Source organism: Channa argus, chromosome 8, assembly GCF_033026475.1.
Source record: "Channa argus isolate prfri chromosome 8, Channa argus male v1.0, whole genome shotgun sequence".
In the NCBI taxonomy this organism is placed as follows: domain Eukaryota; kingdom Metazoa; phylum Chordata; class Actinopteri; order Anabantiformes; family Channidae; genus Channa; species Channa argus.
Window position 1 is genome coordinate 5,166,705 of NC_090204.1, and position 20,168 is coordinate 5,186,872.

The following is a 20,168-nucleotide window of genomic DNA, read 5'->3' on the forward strand; positions in this document are numbered from 1 at the left end:
GAGCAGCTATATCAATTAGTTTTCTTACCGTCCATTCCCAGCCATTTTAACCATTTACACATTCAGAGTTTGTTCATGTTAGTTAGGTAACTAGGTAAAATTAATTTTAGCTAGTTGTTTACACTGTTTACACTGTTCACAGAATTATTCTGTGGTCTAAAGTGGGAATTTTAGATTATTCCCACTATCCCATTAACCTCACTATACAGAATGAGAGCTGAATCCTGCACAGGCAAACACATATTGGTTTGTGGGGTAAGCTTGGCTGTCTGTGCTGTCTGGCTCTTTGGTGAAATGGCAGCTTGCTTGGCTGCACGTGCCATCTGCTTTATTACATAAAGACTGGGGATGTCTGTTTGTGAATGTTAAGATATTTCCTGCCGGTGCAAAGCTCTGCTTTTTTGGCCTGTTTGTCCATTCCTGAGGAAATTACACTGAGTTCCTGCAGTTGCTTTGTTCCAAACGCAAGTCTTGTGATGTCCATGTCTGTCTGATAAATGCACCGACAAGCACTAAAGCATATGTCCGCACTTTCATATTTATCTTTAACCTTTACTCCACTAATCAGTTTTAAAGTGACACAGGTGATTACACCTTAATCACAGCAGAGGGCATTATTGCTCAGTTATCTCTCTAGTCCGTGCTTAATGGAAATGTCAGCAAACATAAATTTGTAAAATAATGGTGTTTTTTTTCTTTTCTTTTCAATCTTGTTTTATTCACCCTTTTATTCATCAAACACACCCAATCATTCTTATCTGGCAATTGTTTTTCAAACATAGCGATAAGTAGTATTAACCTTTTTTTTCACTCTTTTTGCTCAAGCTGCAAATTTCTGTAAAAAAGATGAATTAAAACATTTCTCTGTCTTGAATACATATGGGGACATTAAACTTTCTTCTCTCACCTCCTCCAGTAGTAACGGGGAGGACTTTCTAAATTTAACCTGTAGTGTTTTGTGTGGAAGTGGGGAAATGCTCCACTCTTCAGAGTCTGTGTCATTTCCTGTAGTATGTTATAATTAACCAGTTCATTGTCCTTGATTGTAGACAAAATACATTTCATTCTCATCACCCACCATCACCCATTCAGTCACTTTACACCCACACACACACTCAAAAAAACTGTAACAGCATTAAAACTGTTGTTGGAAAATTACTTTTGTCTGAGGTTTGTTTAAGCTCTCACACCTGCTTTTTAAATGTGCCATTTGTTGTTACAGTGTTCCATACACTGGCCTTGGCAGGGCTATGGGCAATGGGACCTGAGTAAAGTTAAGAAAATGTTCAAGGCTGGATGGGTATTGTTCCAACAACACACACACACATGAAGCAACTGACCAAGGCTGAGAAGGTATTGTGTTCTTTGCGTAACACACAGTGAAAGGAAATGGGGTGTATAACACAAAAAAACACAAACACAGATGATTGTGTGTTTTTAAGGGCTATAGGAGTCTTTCAGTGTCAAACAAAAAGTAGAATGCAAGAACAATCTTAATCTGTGAGTGTTTTATTTTATAAAACTAGTTACATTAACAAAGGTTTAGTAATACACTTCCAAAAAAATACTGTGCATTATACAAATACAAAATTTGTACAAATGTAAATTTAAAAACATTTTGATTTAGCTAAGAGAACTGTCTCGTTGTCTGGAATGAGAAACAAAGAGAGAAAGAGAATAAGAAAACATTTGCTGATTTAATTATCTTGAAATTCCACATAACATTTCCTGCAATAGGGGAAGTGGGTGGATTTTGCCTTGGGAATTTGGCATATCCTTGTGTCTCAGCTGCTCAGATTTGCCATGTACACATGATAGCATTCCTCTGGCTGTCCAAGAAGAGCTGATCACACTTATCATACAACCTTATTTTTTTTCTGCCGCTCATGAGCTTATTGGTTTTTAACAGAACTCAATGCATGTGTGGCCACTGCTCCTAAAGTGTAATCTCTGTATTAAACAAATACTGTACAATGACAAGACTCAGGGGTCAGACAGGTGGCGTGCTGTAGCGAATCTCCGTGTTGAATTTGTCAGGCGTCTTGGGCAGTCGAGGCTTCTTCAGCATATTGTGCTTCATGATCACCTCCTCGTTTGCATAGATTGGGGTGTCGGTGTCATCAGAGTGGTAGCCTGACTGGTATCCACTCGTCTGATTGGATGATTCCGAGGCCAAAGACTCCTTGCTCTTACAGCGCATGAGTTGGCTAAAAAGCGAAAAAAGGAATGGGACATTTGCACTGAATCAACCACCAAATAAGTGAAATTATATTTAACAGCTTATGGGTAATAGTGAGTAAAGTGCAACAGGGCTTATATGATGATGCTCAGTCCTCACCTGAAGTTGGGTGTTGTCTGCAGCTGGCGATTCAAACCCTTTCGCTCCTCTGGTGAGAAGCCCATACCACTGTCTGTGTGACCCTCCTGTAGAAGGTAACCTGTGGTTAGTACCTGGCATGAATCGTTCTCACATCTTTAGTTTTCAGGTTTCTTTGATTGTAAATCAGAGAAGCAAAGAATTTTTTTTTTCTTAACCAATTGAATCTCACTTGTAAGTCGCTTTGGATAAAAGCGTGTGCTAAATGACTAAATGTAAATGTAAATGTAATCTATTTTTTATCAAGGTTCAAAGGCATGTAGTCAAGCTGCCTGTTTTTGTTAGACCAGCTGTCTAAATCCCAAACATATTCAGATTAGACTTAGCTGGAAGTGAGAAACCCTCTTGATTTTTTTGTAAACCAATCTATTATCTGACTATCATTCAGCTCTTTGCATTGCATTAATTATTTTACACCATGTGACATTTAATATCAATTGTTACCTTCGACTGGCTTCCCACTATGTTTCATAACTTTCAAAATGTCAGAGGTTTATTTAAAAGAGAAAATATATGTATCAGTTAAGAGTAAAAAAACTGTACAGCACACAAATTACATCTCTGCAATTTAATTTTAAAATTGAATTATTGAATTTTAATACCTTGGTGTCAAAGAGTTCATTTGAGTTCAGCAATAACTGAACTGTGTTGTTTTTTCTACCTTCTTTATTCATGTTGTATGTGGAGGGAAACACAAGCTGAATCACACAAAAATCTCTTAACATGTAGGTATTAAATTTGTGCATTTAAACTCACTCACCATGACACTGCTGCGTGCCACAGGGATGTCCTCAAACGTCTTCACACTGAGAGGTCGACCGCAACGCTCACTCTGTTGGGACAGTCTGCACAGAGAAGATAAGTCAATGATGTAAAATGTAAAATGTAAAAATTTAAAAGTAATAGCTGAAGTGGGAAGTGACTGCTCACCCAAAGGATGATGGGTTGTCATAGTGGAGCTGGGCTTCAAGGATTTGCCCACTTTGGGCACTGCTGTAGGGGCTCCTGGTGTCAGGGCTCACTGGAGATCTTTCTGTCTCACCTGCTGTTAATGGGATGTAGTCTTTCCCATCCTGGAGACCAAATAATACAACTAGGTCAATTCATTCCACACAAATGTCGAAATGTGAATTTGCAGGTGGGAAATTGATATACACGTTTTAAATATATCCCAGGACTAACTTTTCCTTGTGCTTTAATTAACTTGTTCTGATGTAATTTGTTTGCGTCATCCTGGTTTTCCTGCTTCAGTCTCAGCTAATAACTTCCTAAATGGCATAGAATGCCTTGGCAACACTCCTTGAATGGGTGGGAACCTTTTGTAATCCACTATTCATTATTCAGGTATGCAGGGAGCAGCTGAAAGTCATAACAGTAGCAAATTCTAAAGAAGGACTGATGGATATTGTCACAGAAGGCCTAACCCACTTTAGACATTTGTTTTTCAATCCACACAAACCTGTTGAGCACTGGCTTGTAGCAGGTTGCCCAGATGTTCAACCAGCTCTGCAAATGTCGGCCTGTCTGTGGGACGATCCAGCCAGCAGTCCAACATCGTCTGGTATCTGTTAACACAAAGAAATTAGGTCTATATAGGAATTATAGTTCTGTGATGTACTTAAATGCATCACGCTAGCTCTCCACTCACATGTCATTTGTGGCGTATTCTGGGGGTCTCATCCTGGTGCCTTCCTTCAACCTTCTGCAAAAAGACTCATCGATGCAAACACCCGGATAGGGAGAAGCTCCTACAGGACAGACAGACAGACAGGGGTGATATCACATGTGTACAGTGGCTATTATGTAGTCAGTGTTAAGTGTGATAGTGAGTCCTAAACTTACCTAGGGAGAAGATCTCCCAGACAAGAACCCCAAAGGACCAAACATCGCTTTGTGTTGTGTACACTCGGTCAAAGATGGTCTCAGGGGCCATCCACTTTAGAGGAAGACGTGCCTGTGACGATGGCAGCGAGGAATATGTTAATTTGGTTTTTCAGGTTTAATCTGCTTCACAGAAGACATTAGCATCAGCTGTGGGAACTTACATCCCCCTTGCGGACATAATCAGGGTCTTTGTAGACATCTCTGGCAAGGCCAAAGTCACAGATCTTTACCACGTTGTTCTCGGAAAGCAGAATGTTTCTGGCTGCTAAGTCTCTGTGAATACACTATGAGAAAACAGAAATAAAGAAATTCACCTTCATGTATCAAAGGGGGACTAATATTTTTCATTTTGAAAACACTTTGAACACAATATACATGTACAGAGTGTTAGATAGTAGTAGCTTCACCTTGCGTGAGGACAAAAACTCCATGCCTTTGGCCACCTGGAAGCTGTAGCTTATCAGGTCCTTCATGGTCAAATGGTCGTCATCTGAACTCTCTGTGGTCACATGATGCATTTTACAATCATAAAAGTGAACTAAATGTATACAAGCACTGAAATGATAATAATAACTGTGTCATTCTGAGCAGTTTTCAGCACCTTCCCGAATGTCCATGTTGCTGCCTGAAGCCTTGTCTCCAGCTGTGGAGCAGACAGCTGTTCCTGTGCAGATGTCCAACTGGGCAATTCTGCCCAGTCCCAGATCTCCTTCTGTCACATCCTCTTCTGCAGGCATCCACTTCTGGCTATCAACTCTCTTCCTCTATTGACCATGTGAAAACACAGTAACTGTTTCAGTAAATAAGCAGAAAACAGTCTCAATCATAATAATATTTGATTCATGCTGCAGGTTTTATTTTGTCCATGTTCTCAGTCTGTGTGGTCAGTGCTGCATTGCCTTGCTGTGTCTGTGGTCTCTTCTGGGACCAGTAATGTCACTGTGTGCAGGAGTCATGGCTAAGCGCAGCCACATCAGAGGCTTGGCTGTGGTTTATTAGCTGGATGTGGGTTACACTTCGTTTACCTTGTAGGGGCTGTACTCTCCACGCTTGCTCTTCAAGTAGCTGGAGAGGTTTCCATGTTTACAGTATTCTACAATCACCATCAGTGGCCCTGAGGTGAAAGGGAAGAGAAAAGAGATTGAGGATAAAAGAGTTCATAACAGGACATAAGTGACAAAAAATAAACAACACATCAAAACAAAAACTGATAAATTTGGCATAAGTTTGGGAATACTTCTAGCTGTTCCTTAAACTAGAAAATTGCTCAAGAATGCTACATGCATAGAAACAAGAGGGAGAAAGTTAATTGGCCTTTCTTGGTATCTGATATATGTGCTTTCACTCACCCCCAGGCTTCGTGCAGGCTCCCAGTAGGTTCACCACATTGAGGTGATGTCCAATATGGATGAGGATTTTCAGCTCTGACATCAAGGCACGGTACTCGCTAGATGTGGCTCCCTCTGTGACGTAACGAGACATTTTTAACTTTGTGTGTGTTTCGAAGGTTCACATTTTGTTTACTTACTGTTATTTGTGTTAAGACAAAGGGGAAAAAAACCTAACCTTTAAGCATCTTGACTGCAACAGTGGTACATGTGGTAGCTTTCTCAATGCCAAAGGCCGCTGCTTCTACCACCTGACCAAATGCTCCGCGGCCAAGTGGATCACCTAAAACATCCGTCATAAGGTCAAACGTCTAAGCAACAACATCCATGCAGAATTTCTGTCTATATGTAACCAATATTGTCATCCATGTTGCCACTTTGGTCAACATTGGAATAAGTCAGCAACTATTAGATTGTTGGTCATTTTATTTTGTACAGAAATGATGGTCTCTAGACATTGTATTTCCTTGTAGCACCACCAAGAGGTCAGACATTTGTGTCTTTTAGTGAAAATGTTAATCTGTTTAGTATTTTAGATATGACCAAATTCTCACAAAACTAAAGACATTTACAGTCGGCCTCACCTTTACTTCATTCCAATTAGCAATTATAAGAAAACAATATTGCACAAACGTAAGAGAGTGAACATGGGTAATGTTATAAAGTCATAGAAGTGCTGACAAGACTGTGGAGACTAATTCTACTCTCTATGGTGAAATAACGTTAATTTATTCAGCATTGAGGAATACACTGAGATTGTGCACATCATAATGTTGTGACATTATAACAACTATAAAAGCATGCAACTGTCTACAAGATATGGTGCATTGGAATGTGGAAAACAGTGGATGACACTTTTCCATCCGATTTTGGATTTTCTAAAACAACGAACAACAAATGTACTCAAAAAAAATGACAGCTAGTAAATGTAGTGGACTGCATAGTAATTACTGAGGGATTTCAGGCATGGACATGTGCCAAAACAAAGTGGTCCTTGAATGGTAACTTAATTATATTGTTTTAGTATTGTTGGCCTTTGTACATTTGTGGCTGGTGCTAAAGAAGAATCAAATATATCTGCCTCTTTTAGTTCATCTCATCTGCTCATTTGATAGCTGGTTTTTCAGCACCCACAATCATTTTGTCAGGTATTAGACCATTTTTCTGTCCAAATCATACATTTCATAAAAGAGAAGCTAGAGAAGCTAAGCTATTATCTAACATACTGTCTTAGTTTCTTGTGTTATCGAAGGTTGTTAAGATAAAAGTTTGTTCCACAGTGGCGGGCTGGCCGATCATCAGCCTGCTCAGGCTGTCACAGCTGTCATGGAGTGTTATCACCAAAATTAAATCAAAAATAAACCTAAGAAAAATTAACAAATAATCTATTTTTCTTCATAATATGATCATTTATATCCTATTTGTGCTGGTTCCTTATCTTATGATTACTCTGAGCTGAGATTTAGGGATGAAGGGGCTGTTCAGCAGTTTAGATTCCCACTGCCACATGTCACATGTCGTCTCCTCACTTATTAAGTCACCATGCTGCCTACCGCGTTGAATGAGCTTTGTGTCTTACCCAGCTTCAGTCTGTCCCGAGGAAACTCCCATTTGTTAGCATCATACGTGAGCCTTTCACACTGTTCATCCATTGGCATGTCCTCTGAGTCCAGGATCATGGACAAGTAACCCGTCTTCAGATCCCCACCATTTGGCTGAAACACAATGAGAAATATGACAGATAAGCAGAGATTTAATGTGTAAATTAGTGAGCTTCTAATTATCTCTGTTCAACACTTTCACTAGCATAAAATGGTTCAGCAGTTTTTAATGACTCTGGTGCCCTTCCAATAAAGGAGGCCCAGTTGATGCTGTGGGTGTACGTGACTTATGGGAGCAGAGAGTGGCCCTGTTGTTCCGGGCTACAAAGGAGAGCGACCACTGAGAGCCAGATCAGTCACTTCCAATCAGTCATAAACCCTCACAGTGTGTTTAATTGTTAACGTTGCAATGCATTATTCGCCATCCCACGTGTAACTGGATGGAAAATGCAAGGAAGGAAAATGTGGCAGAGAGAAAGAGGAAGTTCTTACTCTCTTTCTTCCACGGATGACAAAGACGATCAGTAACCAGAAAAACATGGCGATGACCACTGACCCGATAGGAACAATTAGTTCCACATTAGTCTTTTCCTCTGCACCTAAAGAAAATACAACAACATAAGTTGGTGTAGAATTAACAAACAACTTCTTGATAAGAAAAAGAACAGATACAACACAGTTCTGATGGAGTATAGCTTCAGTACAGGCAGTGTTGCATAAAGTTGAGACAGGTTTGTCATTGTCTTTGTCATGTTCACGTGTGTGTGTGTGCGGGTGTGTGTGTGTCTGTGTTTGGGGTAGAGGAAGGAGACTGTTGGAATCTGGACTGTAGGCAAACTGATAATTTATCTACTCATAACAAATGGTCAGGAGTCTGTGTGAACAACAACTGCCAAAGACAACTTGGAAAAGGTCAATCAGAGTAATAGTAGTGTGTAACTACATGATGTACTGAGTGGTCAGCTTACAAACTGTACAACAATAATTAATAGGAAAGAGGGGCTCAGAGGAAGTCTTTTCTTTTGGCTCTAAGGAGGGGTAGTTGTACAAATCATTTCCAGCCTTTTCTTAGACTAGATTTTTTTTCCCATGTGAAATTTCTTTCTGTGTATGTTTTCGTTGAAATGAAATATTGCTTTTTTTGAAACTCAGCAATCATCATTCAAGTGATTTTAGACTAAGACTCTTCTACATAAGCAGCGCTGGCGCTCAAGCAACGCTGGGAGCTACTGTAACTGGGTCTGCATTCTCCTGCTGGGACCAGGTCACGTAGGCCCTGGTTCTACTGAGCACATTTGTTTGTTTGTCACTGTGTCTCTGTGCTCCCGACAGAACATTGTGGACAGGAGATCTAGAGCTGGAGCAAGGTTGACCTCTCCCTTTGTCCTGCCGTTTCCTCATTGTTTTGGATTTAAAAACTCTTAGGAGGATATGCACTAACTAGGCCAACTTCCTGTCATGCGGAAGCAAAGCTATTCTTACATTACATCTTTGAGATCAAAAATATTGTATGTGTGTTGTGAATATGTGCGACACAAAAACACAGTCTTTGCGAGTATTGTACCTATTGCCAAGAGATTAGGCTAAACTTGCTCTTGCGTCATCGATAACAATATATTCTTTCTTATGGGATTTGGATGCTAAACTGAAGGGATGTACATGTGAAATTTTTTAAACAACTACTAAAAGATGTAACACAAAAAAAAGCATTAAACACAGTGATAGAACACTTACAAAGACATGCCAAAGGCCAAAAAGAGACACAGATAGCAAAAAAGATGCGAAATAACCATAAAGAGTCACAAAAATGTTTTTACAAACTAACTAAAACTGACAGGACTATTACTAACAACATGGTGCACATTGTCTTTTCAATCTCAGGGACGTATTCCTATGTGGAAGGGCTGTGTCTGGGGGCCCATTGTCCGATCATCTATCAGTGCTATCAGCAAACAGGAAATTGATGGCACGCTGCAGTATTTTAGCTTCAATCAGCATTACGTGGCTCCCATTCAAGCAAGAACTGACCTTCGGTTGTCAGAAAAGTCTGCGAGCTGTCACAGCCACGGTTGTTACAAGCAGTGCAGGTGTACAGGCCTCCGTCCTCCTTCTTTACACGCTGAATGGTCAACAATTGGTTATGTTGGCTCAGAATGACCCCTGAAAGCAATGCATAGTGTTTTCAGCAGCTGCGCAAAATCACGGAGTGAGTCTATTTCTTCCAATGGCTGTGGACGCCTCACCTGAGCCTTTCACTACCGTTTGATTGTTTTTGGTCCACACCACGGTTGGGGTTGGCGTCCCAGTCACATCACAGAGAAGAATGACCGTTGTACTTGTGTTGACTTTTTGGTCGGTAAAGTTATTAATAATCCTTGCAGGCTCAAGACCTGAAATAGGGAATCAAACTAAATTATGTTTTTAAACACTTTTTAAATATGTAAATAATAGAAAAAACACCTGAAAAAAATCACTGATTATGTTTGATGTTACTTGCACAATATTATATTGTTCGTATTTTCCTGAAATGGTATATTAGTACATATTCTTCATGATCTCAATACTCAGGTATGCTCTCAGGTCGCATATTATTATTGCAGTATTAAGGATGCTTCAAAAGCTGAGCATAAAGTGCCTCATTAACATTTTTACCGCATACAGACCTGTCACATGTATTCTATCTTTTATAAAGAAGTATAAAGTTGTTTAATTTTTCTTACGTCTGAGAGAAAGGTGACGTAGCAGGCAGGTTTTTTCCCTTGTCTTTATGCTTTGCACCTGACAGGCATAAAGACCCTCATCTTGACGGGACGCGTTGGGCAACAGCAGCTCCAGGGTGATGTTGGTGCCCTGCTTGGTGAACAACGCAACCTGCGACTGAGGCTTCGGTTGGAGGGTAAGAGAGCGGCAGGGCTGTACCAAGGAGACCGACTCTGACTCAGAGATGTTAGTCACACGGAACCAGGCAAGGTTGCTGTAGATCAGCTCATCTGCCTTACACCGCATGGTGACATTGTCTTCCTCTATGGGCTCATAAGAAGGTGACACACTGACCTCTAGACCACCTGATAGACATAGAGAGAGACAAAATCAGTCATGAGTATAGATATGATAAATAATAAAAAGAGAACAGACAGAAACCATGTGAAACAGGAAAAAAAAGGCCAGTGCTCACGTGTGACATGGAAAAAGATGAGGTGTGAATCCTTTCCTACTTTGTTGGAAGCCGTGCATCTGTAGACGGCATGTGCCTCAGCTTTTTGAATCTTTAAAGAGCTTGTGATTTTCTATGGAAACATATACTTTATTAATAATAGTACATTCACAGATATGATGCAACATCGACAGTTGATCTGGTAGGATTCTCAAGTGGCAGACTGCAGAAGTAATAATGTAATAAAGAAGAATATATTTACCTTTTGGGCATGATCAGTATTCACCATAATTTGTTCTTCAGGGTTGTGAACAGTGCTGTTACCAATGTCTGTCCAACTTTTACAATCCCCAATCTCAGACCTTATAAACCCGGACCTATTGGACAACAATCAACATAGACATCAAAGATTAATTGAATGCACATTGATATTTTTGGAAAGACATCCTCACTAAACAAGAACCAAATGTGCAAAAAGCAACATGCAGACTGTTCTTCTTCACTGGCATCAACCAAATACTTATCAATACAGTGCTGCAGTACACAAGTAGAGAAATTTGACCCATAGAAAAACTGGAAATTCAGTTTTTATACTTTTTAATTTTGTTTCATTACAATATTAATAAAAATTTTATGGTTAATAAATATATGTGTGTGTGTGTATATAAAATATAGCTTCAGCAGTGAGAAGAAGAAGATGATGATAACAGGAAGCATAGAGACAGCACTTAAATGTGCAGGCAGAAGATAAGAAACATGTTGCTGGTTAAAGCGGCCATGTATGTCTTTTTCTATGCGTCAACATCGTCCTGCACAGCTTGTAGTAAAAGTCAGATAACAAAACTGGTAAACACAGTCTGAATTAGAATAAAAGATCTTCTAAAAATGGACATTGTGAAGAGGATGAATCACATCCGCTGATCTGCATCGGGTCAGAGTGTGTTCTCATTGTCTCTTCTGTTGTTTTTGTCAACATCACGAAAGCTGCCATTCCTTTCCCATATCAACAACCTGTTGACAATGAGTGACTGAGAAACATGTGACCCCTGTGTGCATACACAAAAGTAAGTCCTCCCCTTCCATTTTCTATTTCTTCTACTTCTCACACACACACACATATGATGAAAGGTATCTCTTACGCAAAGGCCTGTGGGCAGTCCTCTTTGGACATCCTCTGCCAATGGATATGTGTAGGTATGGGAATTCCACGGGCTGTGCACCTCAGTGTGGGGCTGCTGCCATACGGGTACACATCAGTGTCCGCAGCCACCTCTTTCTCGATGATATTAGGGGGAACTGTGGAAACGGACAGACACAGAGTTGTCACCAGTGTCTGTCATTGCTCGGGATGTTGATTTGACATGAACCCTTCCATTTTATCTGTGCTCTGGAACGGCACCAAAGTAGCCTTTGATGGCTGGGCAGGGCCACAACATGGTGGGGTGGGATTCCGTGACCTTCTCCATTCCAATCCAATGCTCTGCCCATTGAGCCACCAGGTCCCCAAGCTTATAAAGGAATGAAAGAGGAGAAGTCCAGAGAACACGTACCATTGATCAGCAGCTGGAAGGAGCGTCTCTGTTCCTCTTTAGTAATTTCATTAGTCAGGACAAGTGTGTAGTTCCCTGCATCCATTTCTGTGGCTTCACGGATAACGAGACCATCACTCTTCTGTTTAAATCTATATTCTTCTTTCAGTGGTTGGCCATTTTTTAACCTGACAGACATGACAGAGAAAAGTGATGCTGCAAAGTAATTTTAAACAAACAGTGCCTGAAATTACGCGAAAGAAAAAAGCTCACAACAAACAGTTTAATCTGTCATTAGCACAGGGTCAATGAGTTTTTACACATTGTCAAACTATACAGCTAAATACCTGTATCACAAACTGCTACTGCTATTCTGGTGTTTGCCAACTGTGAACATACCATTTCATGCTGGGAACAGGGTAAGCTGAGACAGATATTTGTATGGTCGTTCGCTCTCCTTTATTTGCCTCCCAAATCTTCTTCAGTGGCTCTTTTAGATCAATAAAAGGCTTTTCTGTGAAGACAAGAAAATGAACAGCCTAAGTTCATAGCCTATTTCGCATGAATACAGTATTCCAAGAATATGGAATCAACTTTTCAACGATTGATTTGAAGGAAAATTGTACAACTGGTACATAACACATAACCATCTCTGCTGAGTGAATGATATGCAGCAGTCTGCTGCCATTCCTGGCAGCGGAGGTACATCTTTTAGCTTTACTCATGACTTGAAGTGCAACTATTTCCCCAGCGTCACATGCTGCTTCCTGTCAGTGAGAAAATCTGCAATCCAACTGCAGGTGGAATCAGACACGCTCAGTTGCAGGAGCTTGTTTAGAAGCTGGGGTGATGGTAATAAATGCGGTGATAAAAGAAACGTTTCCTAGCATAGACTTTTGGGCAGTCCAGAAGCCGGAGGGTAAAGTGGGGGACAAGGTCAGCAGCATTGTCTACAGGTCTGTAAGTGACCTGCACAGGGGCCAGAAATAAATGTATGATAGTTTTGAGGTGGGAAATGAAGGCTGCTTAAATAACCTCATGAGGTTATTTAATGAGGGTGATTGTTCTCTAGGTGATTGTTCTGTAGTCATTTAGTCCAGTGCATCTTTGTTTTGTTTTTTTATTTGTGAGAATGATAATAGAAGTTTTGAATCTAGATGGTACGTGGCATGTGTCCAGGTGTCTGTAAATGTCTGTGAATACGGTAAGGGTTTGTTTTCCCTTTAACTATAACAAGATATTTTCAGAGCACCTACCATACACTGTAAGAAATGCTGAGGCACTTTTCTCCATCTGCCCACTGGATGCAGTGCAGGTGTATTCCCCAGTGTGATCAATGGTCACATTCTCCACTATGAGCGTGTTAGACAGCTCCAGAGAGTTCCACAGCTTCTTCTTGTGTGGCAGTGCGTGGATCGGACTCAAACGATTCGCTAAAGCCTGACATACAAAAGAAACATGAAACATGGAATTTGCCTTTTGAATGGACATAAATGTGAACGCAAGCAGGCCCTTCAATGTGCAACTTTTTGGAATAAACCTAGCTGTTGCATGAGACTTAATGTCACTCTATCCAGGACACAAATACTGATGGTGTGTCAAAGTTCGTGCCTGATTGGTTAGAAGGGTGAGACAGGCTTTAACATCCCCTCTTCACTATAAGATAAGTTATGGAGTATTTCTCTATGATTATTAGAAACAAGTGGCTTAATTTAGCTTTAACTGTAAAAACAGAATGTAGAACAAACAAGCAAATGTCAGCTTTAGTCCACAAGGCTTATTTTTCTTATGTAAGCAGTTAAAACCTCAAATACAGATCTGGTCACCTCTGCACTGTGACCTGGAGGTACAGAGAAAAGTTGAGAGATTCCTGAAAGCAGGAAATGAGGATCATGTGCATGGATAACAGGAAGTCTGATACAGGACTCCGTGTATCTCTGTCTGTCCTCAGCTGTGAGTCAAACAAACTGGTGACAGGTGGTCACATGTTTTCAGTAAGCATAGCTATAGTAGTCATTACCATCACAGAAAAACAGAAATGATTTGAGAACTGACCAGGGGCTGACCGGAGTGTGTCCAGTTGAATTCGATGCCCACGTTGAGCTCAGTGTGGGCAGTACAGAGGAGCATCAGCCGCTCCCCCACAGACAATCTCACTTCTTGGGGGGTCAGGGTGAGGTCATAGATCTTGTATCCTGCGGAAGAGGAAGGGAAGACACGGCAGTCAGTCGCCAGCCTATTGTTTTTCCTGAGACTTCAGACTCTCTCTCTCTCTCTCTCACTTGCGCAACACAAGTCCTTGTTTCATTTTATCCTGAGGATCAAACACCTTTCTCTCTTACACAAAAAGTAAATCTTACAAGTAAACATAATCTTTCCATTAAGAATTCAGTATTCATACAGTTCAAAAAAACACACACATACATAACGTGTGGGGTTATGACTTTTCCAAGTAAGGTTTTGTTGTTTGCATGTCTTACCTACAACAGCCACAATGTAGAGAGAGGACTTAAATATCTGATTTCCAATACGAGTATGGCAGGACACAACCCCAGCATAGCTGATGAGGTAACTGGGAACGGTGAAACCAATCCTGGCGTCCCAGTAAGAGTCCTTCCCATCAGGATAAAGTTCCTTATTTGGATACTTCTGACAGACACATAATATTACTGAATTTGTAAATGGAAATGAAAATCAATAAAATAACATTTTAATACTTAAATAACCTAATCAAGCTATGTAAATAAAATAATCTGGAAGCTGGAATCTCAGTAAACTGGTTATTAAGAACTGGTTTTCAGTGTGTTTGTGTGAAACCACAATAAGACTTCACCAGCATTTCACCAGTTCAAAGGGTTAACTGACAGATCCAGGGGAATATTACCAGTACTACTTCAGTCATCATGAGGCCTGGAAAACCATTACATAATATAAACTTTGGCTCTGGAGGAGCATTCTGAAGTTTGTAAAATCAGCTTTGTCTTAGAGGAAATGAATTAGCTGTAATTTGGGAAATGGCTTTTTTTACAGGAGAGGTATTAGTTTCTGTCCCTACATAAGTCGCTCCTGTATGATTTTGATTTTTCTTTATTAGGTCCCTTTAATTGTTGTTGGGAAGCTGCAGACACATAATAGTGCTTCTACGCAGGGATTCGTTGGCTTGTCCAAGGACACTTTGACACGTGGACAGGTGGTACTCATAATTCAACCAGTGACCCTGTGGTCCCTGGACAACTGCTCTTTCAATTGAGCCACAAATGCCCCACAAACTTTCGATCTAACATGTTGAAAACAAAACAACTCGTCCTTACATTGTACAGTGTGACGTTGAGATTTTCCACAGACCCCCGACATGGTATCACAACCCGCTCTCCTTCACGGATGAACACTACTTCAAAGTCTTTCTCATGTGGTACAAATGGCACCATGTAATCTGAAATCAAATTACATGAATGAATATTTGATAAGGGTTTAATTGTAAAAAAGAAAAAAGAAAACAAGCAGAAATCAACACTAACAGGACTCCAGCAAGGAAGGGGTGGTAGATGGAACCAGCCAATATTGACATATGATTTGTCATCTAAACAGTTCTTGTAAATAACTAGATGTTTGAACATACTTATTAAATGTTATAACTGAATAAAAATGCACACTGTAGTAGTGAAATCATAAATTATCTTTTTCACCAAATTTTACACTTTTCATCTGTTTATGTCATAGGTATGTTAGTAGAAATTTGTTGGATTTTGCCAAATGTTTGCCATAATGTTATTTTTTATAACACAACCTAACAACTTTCAAGCACAATCGTGCCACTGCCATCATTCCAGCTGCACTACAAAATAAATAAGTTAAAAAGGTTATACCGTGGACAAAAACATAAGCTGCTGCTGAAGTCTTGCCATCTTCAACTTTCAGGTCTCTATAGGAGCACTGGTACTGTCCAGTTTCATTGACAGTTGCGTTGAAGATCCTCAGTGTTGTGCAGAAAAATCCTGATCCACTGCAGTCAGTAGTGTTGAAGCGTCTGCTTGTTGGAGGCGTCGTCCACCTCAAGTACTGGCGACCTCTGTCAGTCAAGAGATAAAGAATTATAAACAATCTGTTTATTCACATTGAATATAGGGATCAATGGATGGAGGTAATTTGGTGAGGCAAGTTTATATGTACCTGCAGGTAAGTTCCAGGTTATCGGATTTGTTCATCCTATGGATGCCATAGATGTTAAGTGTTGGTGGCTCAGGCATAAACCGCAGTTCAATACCTACAGCCAACAACACAACTCAGTCAGCAAACACCAACAAAAAACACCGTCAGGAGTGATGGTATCAGTATGTGTTGCCCTAACTAGTAAAAGCAGCTTAAAGACGTCAGAGGTCGTGTTGGTTTTTTTTCCATAGACATGCACTGAATGGTTACTGAAAACGTTTTATAGGAATTAAATAATGTCAAGAGCACAGGATAGAGACTGAAAGCACAATATGGGGGAAAAGTCTTTAAAATGGTATGTGTTTTGTAACTAGCTCTCTGGCTACCAAGGACCATTTTTCCATTGTTGCAGCAAATGGTGGAGCTGTGTCAAAACAGGAAGCTGGGGGAGATGGGCCGGGTCAGGCTCAATAGCCAAGCACATTGTGGCCTAGGTGGGGTTCCTGTTTCTGAGGATACAGACTACGCACAGCCTCCCTGTGAGGCCCATGTATTGTATGGAACATTGATTAAATGGTAGAAATTCACATTTGATTGGAAATCCTTAAAAAAGATTCCGACAGTTTGGACGTAATTTTTGTTGTATCATTTTTGTGCTTCAGTGAGCTGACACTGCAATACATTTTCATAACATTCACATTATACATATATTCAGTGCACAGACTTAAAACTATAAAAATAATACTCCGCAAAGTTATTCAGCAAAGTTTGTCCTCGGAGAGTATGTGGATTGCACAATGGGGAAATACAGTACATTAAATTTCTCCGAAATGGCTACAAACCACTATTATTTTCAGTTTTTTTATTTAACAGAAGCCAGTTGTTAACATATAAGAAGTTTTTTATATCTTACCAGCAACACAGCTTAGTTCCAGAATAACGCCAAGTATTTGAATGACGGAGACTGCCTGAGTCATTATCCAACAGGAGACATGGACAAAGTCTTCATGAAAGTCAAATTTAAAAACAAAATGATTCAGTAATAAAAATCCCACAGGCTCACTACTGATCCGTTGACTTTTGATGCATTATATTCCACTCCAGAGAAAAGTCTTCTTGCTGAAAAGTCATGAGACCAAGCAGAAGTGGACAGTGGCCAGCAGAGTGTAAAATATGTGTGTCCCCATGGAGCAGAAGCTGTTGCTGAGGATGGAGGGAAGGTTTCAGCAGAGCAGTCTGCAGGGGAGGAGCATCTGAGTCTCTGTGACTGAACCAGGAGAGATGGAGGGGGCGCTGCTGAGATTCATAGGAGAAAAAAAAACACTAAACTTTGACCATAATGTTAGTTTCACTGTAATAATCTCCGTGCTTGGTGAGGCGAACTTAGACCTGACATCTTCTAAACAGGACCATTAGGGTCAAGGTCACCTACATCTCCAGCAGCAGTATATCCAACCTGACAATAGAGTCCAATATTTACATCAACTCTGCTCTTAGCTCTGGTTTAAGCTCCACCCATTCCTGGGGGAATTATGTGACAGCTAAATGCTCCAAGTGAGCTAACTGAACTGTTAGTTAGTGGGTGCGTGTATGTGCTAATTTTTGTTTAATAAATGTAAGTCATAAGTTTATTTGTGTGAAAATACATTGGTTGGTTCACAAAACAAATTGTCGCTGCCTTCCCCCTGTTTCAAAAATAATGTCCTGGACTTTAAATTTTATGTCAGTATCTCTTACAATCCAATGCAGCATCAAAGGAATTTTCCAGTTTGACATTTGCTTTTTTATATTCATTTTAGTTGCTTTGATATTTGTAGACAAATCAACCAAATGCACAGAGCAATACAGAAGCCTGACAAAAGATTCCTGATAATGTTTGGGATCATGTCAGGACTTTAAGAAGCAAATGGGCACTAATAAAATCCACATTTCAGGCAGTTCCGCCTTAAAGAATAACAATGCTTTAAATTGCCACAGACAATGTCTGGCTCATGTTTTCCACAGGATTTCACAGTTGCTCTCAACATGATGAACATGGAATTTCACCTGATGAGAGGGAGGATTGTGTCTTTCATGCTGGCATGGATTCACGAGGGTTTAGGGAGCTGATGGAGCTGTGTGTTTTGTGTCCACATGTTTCCTGGCCCGGTCACTTCTACGGGGACTTTTTGCCTACTAAGCCACCTTCCCACCTACTAACCATAACTTCCTGGAGGGCACTTCACACTAAATAAACCTCTGGAAAGCTGGAAACAGAGAACATTTTCCATTTTATTATAAATTTTCTTTTGTTTTCCAAACTCAATACAAGGTTATTGCTTTGAACTATGGTCCATACATTCAAAGACAAAGAGAAACAGAAAAATTTCAAGTAGTTTGGGGTACGCACAGAAGGAAGGCAAGACTATGCCAGAGAATGTTCTGTGAAATGTGCAATAAAGAAGATGTTTATATGGGTCTTGACCAAAGATGTGATTATAGTAGTTTTAAATGAGAAATTTAAGCAGGAAGTATAATAAATTACTCGTAAAACAAAGTCACAAATATGCAATTTCGGTAGTGACATCAAAAATGGTGTTTTCATTGAAATGATGTCTGAAAACAACCTTTATTCAGATGTGAAATGTCTTGGCAGCTGTTTGTGTTTATGTTCTGAGGAGATCACAGGAGGTCAGTGTTTCATAGCTGGAGCAGAAAAGACTGCACAGTAAAGACCAGATGCATGTGGAAAAGATACATGGACACGCAACTCAAGTGAAATGAGAAAAATGTGGAGCACTTACAAGTAGAAATACATGACAGGAATGCTTGGAGAGATTAACCACTTTATTAACAACATTATTACTTATTACACAAATTACTAAAAAAATTAAGGGTTGGACGTACAAAAGAACTGTAGAGTTTAATTAAAGAATCTTTACTTTTATCACTAAGCACATACTGTATATATGTTTCAAATAAACTCTCTCTCTGCATTTAAGCCACGGGGGGGGGGCAATATTTGAACATAAGCCACAGGGGGGCGCCCAGGCAGCTAGCACTGAGCACTCAGGGACAGACCTGGTGGGCAGGCTGGGATTTGATCCTGCAGGCATCTGTATCCCATCCGGCCACTTTGCCCATTAATCTACCAGGCTGCCAAAGGTGCAAAGGTGTAGAACTACTTTGGCTCAGTCATCTTTTTCAGTAAAAGTTCACAATAATGGAATATGATACCTTCAGATCAGAACTCAAAGTTTACACAACAACAGCGATGTAAACACTGATTGTCTTTGGCTGGTTTGCTGGATTCACACTGGTCATACTCGTTTGTTGTGCACAATTACACTTTGTGTATATACTATGTGTGTATAGAGCTGCATATCTGGGTACTTATATTGCCAAGTCACAGCTGATGGTTTGGACATGGTTGCATGGATTGTAGACACTCATAAATATCTTTATATACATATTATGTGTTGTTTTTACCTTTTCTGTTTAATACAGATTTCATTTGTTATCTGTTTAAAAACAAACTAAGCAGCGCTGATCCACAGAAAGAGACAGGAAGATAAAGGTCAAGTACGTTTAACACTTTAAGTAAATTATAAATGATGTAGTTACTTTTACTTAAGTAGAATGTCAGTGTGGTACTTGTATTTTAATGTAGTACATTTGTGCTTTTACCTAAGCTAAAAAAAAAAAACAAGCACTGATGAAACAGAAAATAGACAGAAATGTCCCTGCCAATATTTGAACATAATCATTAACATGAGCTCTGTCCAAAATCATCCCCTACTCACTATAGAGTGTGTTTGCCATTTTGTAGCAGTAAATCCATCCACTACAGTGGGTGTAGCAGAGCAGGGAGAGGGAGAGCTGGACAGATTAGATTGATGTTGAGCTTTAACTTCCTGAAAGCATCAATAGAGTGAGAAAAACTTAAAGCAGGAGGAAGTCCTGGATTTAGGGATAAACTTGAGATTTGGTCAGATAATATCAGGACTTTGTGTGTTATGGGGACGTGAGTTGCAAAATGTACTATAAGTGGAACAAAGCCATTTTATATTTTGCAGACTTTGAACTTGTATTGTCGCACTTTCTATT

General features: G+C 40.0%; 1 protein-coding gene across 3 annotated transcripts; it reads right to left on the reverse strand.

Annotated features, from left to right (window-relative positions):
• Window positions 1–1,491: 1,491 nt before the first annotated feature.
• On the reverse strand, window positions 1,492–17,285 carry kdr (kinase insert domain receptor (a type III receptor tyrosine kinase)). Of its 3 annotated transcripts, none has more exons than XM_067513589.1 (30): window positions 16,996–17,285; window positions 16,104–16,197; window positions 15,800–16,002; window positions 15,245–15,366; window positions 14,414–14,579; window positions 13,989–14,128; window positions 13,190–13,373; window positions 12,333–12,447; window positions 11,955–12,121; window positions 11,544–11,700; window positions 10,667–10,781; window positions 10,426–10,537; window positions 9,971–10,315; window positions 9,494–9,640; window positions 9,279–9,410; window positions 7,743–7,849; window positions 7,229–7,364; window positions 5,828–5,932; window positions 5,611–5,724; window positions 5,287–5,375; window positions 4,863–5,025; window positions 4,669–4,760; window positions 4,423–4,545; window positions 4,220–4,331; window positions 4,026–4,125; window positions 3,837–3,942; window positions 3,308–3,450; window positions 3,138–3,222; window positions 2,339–2,424; window positions 1,492–2,207 (listed from the first exon to the last, which is right to left on the reverse strand). In XM_067513589.1, exons 1-30 carry the CDS (start codon window positions 17,057–17,059, stop codon window positions 1,991–1,993), a joined length of 4,041 nt encoding a protein of 1,346 aa, XP_067369690.1. In that variant the 5' UTR covers window positions 17,060–17,285; the 3' UTR covers window positions 1,492–1,990. The 3 variants fall into 3 exon arrangements, with proteins under 3 accessions (XP_067369690.1, XP_067369689.1, XP_067369692.1); XM_067513588.1 differs by having other exon boundaries at window positions 14,414–14,582; XM_067513591.1 differs by lacking the exon at window positions 16,104–16,197 and having other exon boundaries at window positions 14,414–14,582.
• Window positions 17,286–20,168: the final 2,883 nt, after the last annotated feature.

What these genes read in the sequence shown, in the direction of transcription:
- kdr (XM_067513588.1), bottom strand. Translation starts at nt 17,059, where the DNA reads ATGACTCAGGCAGTCTCCGTCATTCAAATACTTGGCGTTATTCTGGAA. An exon ending in CACACTCCGGTCAGCCCCTG is followed by an intron (nt 13,374 to 13,988) that starts GTCAGTTCTCAA and finishes TTTGTATGTCAG; the next exon opens with GCTTTAGCGAATCGTTTGAG. An exon ending in CTTCCAGCTGCTGATCAATG is followed by an intron (nt 11,701 to 11,954) that starts GTACGTGTTCTC and finishes CCGTTTCCACAG; the next exon opens with TTCCCCCTAATATCATCGAG.